Source organism: Hevea brasiliensis, chromosome 11, assembly GCF_030052815.1.
Source record: "Hevea brasiliensis isolate MT/VB/25A 57/8 chromosome 11, ASM3005281v1, whole genome shotgun sequence".
NCBI classification, from domain to species: Eukaryota; Viridiplantae; Streptophyta; class Magnoliopsida; order Malpighiales; family Euphorbiaceae; genus Hevea; species Hevea brasiliensis.
In genome coordinates, this window is record NC_079503.1 from 530,954 (window position 1) to 539,797 (window position 8,844).

Sequence of the window (8,844 nt, forward strand, 5' to 3'; positions counted from 1 at the left end):
AACCACTACTTAATTTCTTTACATTAATATCAACTTTCATATCAAGTCTTAATGATTTTTTTTTTTTTTGTATATAATAATAATGATATATTTTTCTTTTTGTTATATATAGCAATATAATATAAAATATGAATATATATATATATATATATATATATATATATATATATATAATTTTATAAAATTATGAATGCTTATTTTTAAATAATTATAATATTTAAGGATCAATTTATAAAATATAAGAATATTTTTATAATTAATCAAAATATTTAAAGATTTTAAAATAATTAATTTACATTTTTAATAATTATAATTTAAATTTTATTTTTATTTATTAAGATCGATATTTTAAAAATATAAAGACTAAATTATGTCAAAAATAAAATTTTAGGTACTAAATTATTAATAAAATAAACATCATAAAATAAATTATTTATAAATTAAAAAAAATTAAGAGAATTTTAATATTTTTATTAAAATTAACAATAACTTAACTTTTGTAAATTTATTTTAACATCAATAACTTGATTTTAAAATTTTAAAAATTAAATTATAAGTTTAACTAAATCTTAAAAATTAAATTATCCAAGACCCGCTTCACCAAAGCCATACCACCAAATCCTTAAAAAGAGATCATTAACTTTTTTTTTAATAAAAATTTAATAAATTAAAATAAAAAATATTTCGTTTTATTAAAAAACATAATATTATTTATTTCCAATTGATGAAATAAAATGTCAAGGTCTTTTCTCCCTTCACTAATGATCTCGAATTCAAATTCTGAGTATGAAATATTTTTAAAATTTATGAGAAAGTACTTTACCTTCCTTTATTGGTATTTCAGGAACAAATCTAAATTAATCGAGTTAGTAAATTTCGAATAGCACTTTGTTTGTATAAAAAAAAACACATAATACTTTTATAATAAATTAATTTTTTCTACAATATACACTACACTTTATTGTACTTATTATATAAAATCATGATTTAATTTTATATAATTTTTTATTAATTTTTATATATAATATAATATTATCATAATATTATTAATATTACATTTACATAAAAAGACTTCAATTTAATATCTTTCTAATTTTTATATCTTAAAAATAGAAAAAAAATATTAAAATTGTCGCAATTTAGAGATTATTATATTTGACTGATTGAATTATATATATATATATATATATATATAATGGGAATGCTCACCCGAGAATCTTTCCCCGCCCGTCCACAACAGGATCACGAAATTGACAAAGAGCATAAAGTGTCCTTTGGTAGGCCCCACCCCAGCCTTCCATAACCCCACTCTGAGTGTATATAGCAACTGGACTGGCCTCGTTCAAAGTCCGGGATATAGAGACTCCTATTTTTCTCTCACTTCATTGGCTTTCTGTTTCCTCTCCGCCTCTTTACACTCCTTCTTCTTCTTCTTCTTCTTCTTCTCCTGTTATGAGCCTCTGATACCCTAATTCAGCGTATAGCTTCAGATTCATCCAATATGGCCACCAAGGGAGGCATCAGTCTGGAGGAGATCAAAAACGAGTCTGTTGATCTGGTATTCTCGCTTTTGTGATTCTTATTATTTTAATGCTGTTCTCATTTCCTCAATTGCAAAAATTCAGCTCAAATCCATTGTCTACACTCAAAAACGCACAGAGACTTATGAGAACAGTTTAGGACTTAAGAGGCACAAACGACGAGTTTTACCTTTTCCTTCCTGTTTATGTTATGTGTTTACTCTCTTTCATTTTCGTTAACTGAACCTGCAAACTATACCATCATGGTTTTGATCTTTTCTCTCTAAGAACTTTGAGATCTTGTGATGTTAATATTTGATAGCTGAAGATATATATTTTTTTCCTTTTTAATTTCTTATTTTGTGAAGCTTTTATTCATTTTCTTTATATTTTAATATCCATGCAATGAACTAAAAGCCCTTTCTTTAAAAGATAAATGAAACGATTCTCCTTTTTTTTTTAAAAAAAAATCTATAATTTTTTTCAATATATAATTATATTACTTTCTTAATACTATATTTTGAGTAATTAAAATAAAATATTTTTGTAAAAAATAAAAATGAAGTGAATATTTTTTTTAATATAAATAGAATTTTCGTGATTTGGTCTCTATTTGTACTTAAAAAGAAGGTTGGTTTCGTCGTCTATATCTTTTTCTCCGATGATATAGTCGAAAATCGCGTCGAACCTTCCGGGAACAGTAAATGCTTGGGCTAATGGGGTATGCAGCCAGACATTTTAGTTTGCCTTTGTGACGTGGTAGGTGATTCCCTGTTTTTTTATAGACGGAAGTAAGTGATTTTCTTGCTTTGGCGTGACTATAAATCCTACATGAAACAAGCGAAATCACAAAGCACGCATCTTCAAATCTACGTCGACGATAAGGATATTGGATTGCGAGAATTATGCCCCGTGATTCTTTCCGTCATTTTTTTTTTATTTCCCACATACTGTTTTGGAGCCTGTAATCTATTTTATCCCCGATTTAAAAAAATAAATAAATTGTGTATTTTTAATGATTTTTATTTCCATCTGACAAACCTTTTTCAAAGGTGTTGGGATCTCGGAGTACTTCCGTGGTACTTAGTTCTTACTCTATTTTTTCAACCTTCCATGTTATGTTAGTATAGAAGTGATGGTAGAGAGACAGCATATTTGACCTGTTAACGTCATAAATTTTTATTTGACTTTAGATTCTGTTCATACATCATATGACACAGAGCACACGCACAGCTTGCAGTTACACCAACTGCTTTAATAATTTTGTTTGGCATTAAAGCATACGCATACTACAATAAATTTTGGTTGTCGGCACTCGGCATACAAAAATAAGGTGGTGAATTGTAATATTTTCTTTTTTCACTTGGGTGATGGTGAATTCTAATTCTTAATTATGATTTGAAAAAGGGAAAATGAGATAATAACATAATATATGATTTTATATGTCCAATCGAATTACGTAAAATCATTGATGTTCAGTTGGGAGAACTTGCAAGGATTCACTGGAGAGTAAAGCTTTTAAAACCATTGTCTGTGCGATAATCTTTGCATTGACTCCTATTAGTAGGTTTTGTGTGACATCAGAGGAGACTTTTCTAAACAATCATATTTTGCTTGCAGGAACGGATTCCTATAGAGGAAGTGTTTGAGCAGCTCAAATGTACCAGGGAAGGCCTTACTTCAGAGGAAGGAGCCAATCGGCTTCAAGTTTTTGGTCCCAACAAACTAGAAGAGAAAAAGGTTAATATGGCATGGCAATCTAAGTTGTCACTAGATTTTTTTTTGCTTAAAAAAAAAATCCATTGGTAGTCTTAGTGATTCAGGTTTTTTTTTTTTTAAATCCAATTTCAGTTTAGGAAATTCAAGTAATTTTTTTTTTGGCAAACAGGAGAGCAAAATTCTCAAGTTTTTGGGTTTTATGTGGAACCCATTGTCGTGGGTCATGGAATCAGCAGCTTTGATGGCCATAGTTTTGGCAAATGGTGATGGAAGACCTCCTGATTGGCAGGACTTCATTGGGATTATTGCCTTATTGTTCATAAACTCTACAATCAGTTTTATCGAAGAAAACAATGCTGGAAATGCAGCGGCAGCCCTAATGGCTGGTCTTGCTCCCAAGACTAAGGTGAGAAGAGTATAGTTGTTAAACATTTCAGTTTTTGAAACTACTTTTCAACAGTATTTCAACTTTTTTCCTCGTGGAAAAATGTAGGTTCTCAGAGATGGCCGGTGGACTGAGCAAGAAGCTGCAATTTTGGTTCCGGGGGACATTATCAGCATTAAATTGGGAGATATAATTCCTGCTGATGCCCGTCTTCTTGAGGGTGATCCTTTGAAGGTTGATCAATCCGCCCTTACAGGGGAGTCACTTCCTGTTACTAAGAACCCCTCAGATGAAGTGTTTTCAGGCTCAACATGTAAACAGGGTGAAATTGAAGCAGTAGTAATTGCTACTGGCGTGCATACCTTTTTCGGTAAGGCTGCCCATCTGGTGGACAGCACCAATCAAGTTGGACATTTTCAAAAAGTTCTAACTGCCATTGGTAACTTCTGTATTTGCTCAATCGCTGTTGGAATAATTGTTGAAATTATAGTAATGTACCCAATACAACATCGCAAGTACAGACAGGGAATTGACAACTTACTGGTTCTTTTGATTGGAGGAATTCCCATTGCTATGCCAACTGTTTTATCTGTCACCATGGCTATTGGTTCACATAGGCTATCCCAGCAGGGTGCAATTACCAAGAGAATGACTGCCATTGAGGAAATGGCAGGCATGGATGTCCTCTGCAGTGACAAGACTGGAACTCTGACCCTGAACAAGCTTACTGTTGACAGGACCCTAATTGAAGTATTTGCAAAGGGTGTGGATAAAGAGTATGTTATACTTCTTGCAGCTAGAGCTTCAAGAACTGAAAATCAGGATGCTATTGATGCAGCAATTGTAGGGATGCTTGCAGACCCAAAGGAGGTATAACCTTTAATGTTATTTTCTCCTATGCTGTCTTAGTCTATGTTTTCGCAACAAATCAGGTTTCTGATCATAAAAATATTGATAACTGGGCAGGCAAGAGCTGGTATCAGAGAGGTTCATTTCCTGCCATTCAATCCTGTGGATAAGAGAACTGCCCTAACCTACATTGATTCTGATGGAAACTGGCACCGTGCTAGCAAGGGTGCGCCTGAGCAGGTAACTATTGCTTTTCCTTGTATGAGAACAAGAGCAATGTGGGTTTAGGGAGAAAACTGCCAACTGACGTGTTTTTTTTGTGCTTTAATAAAGATATTAGCCCTATGCAATAGCAAGGAGGATGTCAAGAAGAAGGTTCATACTGTGATTGATAAGTTTGCTGAACGTGGGCTTCGATCTTTGGCTGTTGCAAGACAGGTCTTCAATTTAATCTTGCTATCTATTTCCCCTTTCTTGTTTATAATAAAATCAATAATCTTTAGGCTTCCTTGATGATGTGTGCAGGAAGTACCTGAGAAAACAAAGGATAGTCCAGGTGGCCCATGGCAGTTTGTTGGTTTGTTGCCTTTGTTTGATCCCCCCAGGCATGACAGTGCTGAAACCATAAGAAGAGCTCTTAACCTTGGAGTGAATGTTAAAATGATTACTGGTAATGATTGTTTTACTTATAAATTAAATTTGATAATTTTTTTATTCATTACTTAGACATTATATGATGTTATCTAAATATCCAGGTGATCAGCTTGCCATTGCTAAGGAAACTGGTCGGAGGCTTGGAATGGGAACAAACATGTATCCATCTAAATCATTGCTTGGCCAAGACAAGGATGCTTCTATTGCGGCTCTCCCTGTAGATGAGTTGATTGAAAAGGCTGATGGGTTTGCTGGAGTTTTTCCAGGTAATGTTTTCAGTAGCTTTATTCTGTTATAAATTCACACCTGCACTTTTTTGGGTCATTTTTATGTTATAGGAACTTTTTATATACTCAAATAAATTCTTATAGGAGTCATGCCATTAATAATTTTGTCATGTTACGTAGAGTACACAATTGTTAAAATATTCTTCAGCCCTGACATCCATTTTCCTTGGTGGTTATTTTTTTAGGATATGTTGAATAGGTTGTCAAATTATTGCTACAATATTCACTTTAATTGACCATCCAATTTTAACAACATCAGCTTCCCTTACACTTTTTGTCCATAATTTTCTGCTTCTGTATGTCTAGTTGATTGGCATTATTCATCTATTTTTCTTGTTCCCTTCTCCCCTTTTGTATGCAATCAAGCACTGATTCCCCCTGTTTTTTTCTTTTGTAGACTTGTAGTTCAATTCAGAAAATATAATCATACTTTGTTTTTGACATACCCATTTTGTACTTTAACAGAACATAAATACGAAATTGTTAAGAGGCTGCAGGAAAGGAAACACATCTGTGGAATGACAGGAGATGGTGTTAATGATGCCCCTGCTTTGAAGAAGGCAGATATTGGAATAGCTGTGGCTGATGCTACAGATGCGGCCAGAGGTGCTTCTGATATTGTCCTGACTGAACCTGGGCTTAGTGTAATTATAAGTGCAGTGCTGACCAGCAGGGCCATATTTCAAAGGATGAAGAACTACACAGTGAGTTACATTTTCTTCTCTTTTGTTGTCACCATTCAAAGGATCAAGCATTTTATAAAGTGTCCAAACTTACTGTATTTTGTCAATTCCTTGTTGCAGATATATGCAGTCTCAATTACAATCCGTATTGTGGTAAGTACAAAATACATGTGAAGTTAAAATACTATTGTGAAGTTATTCTTTTTAATTTATGTTGTCCTGCTTGGCAGTTTGGATTCATGTTTATTGCCCTAATATGGAAATATGACTTTGCTCCGTTCATGGTTCTAATTATTGCCATCTTAAACGACGGTGAGCTATTGAGTAAACCTTTTATGTAAATTGTATCAGTTGAATTCTACATTTTACCAATGGATTTAGCATGAGCATTAGTCTGACTTTGTGGATCTTCAAACCTCTAGGAACAATCATGACAATATCAAAAGATCGAGTGAAACCATCACCACAGCCAGATAGCTGGAAACTTAAAGAGATCTTTACTACTGGTATTGTTCTTGGAGGTTACTTGGCGCTAATGACGGTGATATTTTTCTGGGCTATGTACGATACCAACTTCTTTACGGTAAGAAACTGAGCACCTATTTTGGAGAGTGGCAGATGGAGAAAATTTTGTCATCTCATTAGTGTTTTAAGTTGTTAGTTTAGATTTGATTCCTCTTATGTTTTAGATATTTATGATTTTATCATGAATGCAGGATAAATTTGGGGTAAGATCATTGCATGGTAAGGAACATGAAATGATGGCAGCTCTATACCTACAAGTGAGTATTGTGAGCCAGGCCCTTATTTTTGTCACAAGGTCCCGCAGCTGGTCCTTTGTTGAACGTCCTGGACTTCTTCTAGTCAGTGCATTCGTGATTGCTCAGCTGGTAAGGCTTTAATCTACCAATCTCTACTGGGCTTAATTTGTTTTGGATCAACGAAGTTCTCTGACTTTTTTTATCAAAGCAGAGGCACTGTCTTTTCAAGTTTAATTTGGATGATTCTATGTATTATGAGAAATCTGCATTGCCATACCAAGGCATTGAACCATTCTGTAAATGGCAGGTAGCTACCTTGATAGCAGTTTATGCAAACTGGGGTTTTGCACGAATAAAGGGATGTGGCTGGGGTTGGGCTGGTGTAATCTGGCTCTATAGTTTGGTTACTTATGTTCCACTTGATCTGCTCAAATTTGCAATTCGTTACATTCTCAGCGGCAAGGCTTGGGATAATCTTTTGGAGAACAAGGTGTTTTTTGGTTTGGCTAATAGAATCCTAAGACTTAGTCCTTTTCTTTTTTTCACTGAAGATGCTCATTTGCGTTGTTGTTATAACAGACTGCCTTTACAACAAAGAAAGACTATGGGAAGGAAGAGAGAGAAGCCCAATGGGCAACGGCTCAGAGAACACTTCATGGCCTCCACCCTCCTGAAACCAACAACCTTTTTGCTGACAAGAATAGTTACAGGGAACTATCAGAGATTGCAGAGCAAGCCAAGCGGCGGGCTGAGATGGCAAGGTAATCGAGCAATAATATGCATTGTTATTACATATTCGTGCCTGATTATAGTTTGTTACATTTATCATTCTCATCATCATTTATTCTGGGGGTTTTTATGAACATACTCACAAAGGAAATGAACGTTTTTTTCAGGCTGAGGGAGCTACATACCCTTAAGGGGCATGTTGAATCGGTTGTGAAGCTGAAAGGACTCGATATTGACACAATTCAACAACATTACACAGTTTAAAAAGCCAGAATATCTGGAAGAAACCAATCTTCTCGGAGAGATCTCCAAAAATTACGTATAATGACAAGGAAGTCCTAATTGAAAATTTTCTCTAGATTAGAATTATATTTCAATGTGTTACCTTTTTTTTTTTTTTTTTTTTTTTTTATATGGTTATCTTGCTCAGCTTGTATTGTCAGAGGAGAGGCTTTCTCCTCTGAAAGTTAAGCATGGTAGTATAATATTACACATTTTCTCCTTGGTGTACATAATTTCTATCATGTTGCCATCTATCTTCTGCAGCTGACAAAGTACATAACTTAATAATAAAAGCAAGTAGCCTGCCAAATGGTGTTTCACATCCTTTTCAATAGATCTCTTCTTTTAAACAATAAATGAATCTATCCACCTTATAAAAAAAAAAAAAACCTAAAAATGTGAGCTTTAACCTTTTAAAAGAGCGTACGAGCAAGTGTTGTTGGCATTCCCCTATTCTTCTTCATGTGCCAGTTAACCCACATGAGAAATTTTCCACTGGTTCCAATTCCATAGTACCTAATATCACTTGACCCTTTAATGGAAAATTACCTCTAGCTTGGAAGGAATTGAGAAAAAGAAAATAACAGGAATGGAGTTTAATTTTCTTTCTTTGTCTGGGTTTTAAATAGAGAAGATAAGCCAGGAAATAGGTTACCTGAAAGTTTTATTCCTGAATTTACCCTTTATGCACTCACAAACAAGGCTATTCAATAAGGATATAATAGTAAATTTAACTTATTAAATACAGAATATAATCACACTTTTTTTTTTTTCTCTTCCTTAGCTTCCTTTAATTTCACTTCTCCCCCTTTAAACCATTCAAGCATCATTCGGGATAAGCTTATCTTCTCGGCACATATGCCCTTATAAATTAATTAAGGGAAATTTATAATTTCGCCTCTAAATTTTACTAATAATTATTATTTAAAATTAAATAATTTAATCTCTGGCACATGCTTTCGTCAAATTGGAAGG

General features: G+C 33.6%; 1 protein-coding gene across 2 annotated transcripts; it reads left to right on the top strand.

Annotated features, from left to right (window-relative positions):
* The first annotated feature begins 1,331 nt into the window (after positions 1-1,331).
* On the top strand, positions 1,332-8,102 carry LOC110658504 (plasma membrane ATPase 4). Of its 2 annotated transcripts, none has more exons than XM_021816152.2 (16): positions 1,332-1,558; positions 3,141-3,260; positions 3,409-3,645; positions 3,733-4,494; positions 4,591-4,713; positions 4,807-4,911; positions 4,999-5,143; positions 5,229-5,393; positions 5,880-6,118; positions 6,218-6,250; positions 6,328-6,409; positions 6,520-6,680; positions 6,814-6,987; positions 7,166-7,348; positions 7,438-7,619; positions 7,755-8,102. In XM_021816152.2, exons 1-16 carry the CDS (start codon positions 1,502-1,504, stop codon positions 7,849-7,851), a joined length of 2,865 nt encoding a protein of 954 aa, XP_021671844.2. In that variant the 5' UTR covers positions 1,332-1,501; the 3' UTR covers positions 7,852-8,102. The 2 variants fall into 2 exon arrangements, with proteins under 2 accessions (XP_021671844.2, XP_021671853.2); XM_021816161.2 differs by lacking the exon at positions 1,332-1,558 and adding an exon at positions 2,095-2,279.
* Positions 8,103-8,844: the final 742 nt, after the last annotated feature.

Excerpts from the sequence above, each read along its gene's own strand:
- LOC110658504 (XM_021816152.2), top strand. The coding sequence starts at position 1,502 with ATGGCCACCAAGGGAGGCATCAGTCTGGAGGAGATCAAAAACGAGTCT. Across the intron at positions 6,988-7,165 it reads CATTCGTGATTGCTCAGCTG|GTAGCTACCTTGATAGCAGT; the intron begins GTAAGGCTTTAA and ends TGTAAATGGCAG. Across the intron at positions 7,349-7,437 it reads ATAATCTTTTGGAGAACAAG|ACTGCCTTTACAACAAAGAA; the intron begins GTGTTTTTTGGT and ends TTGTTATAACAG.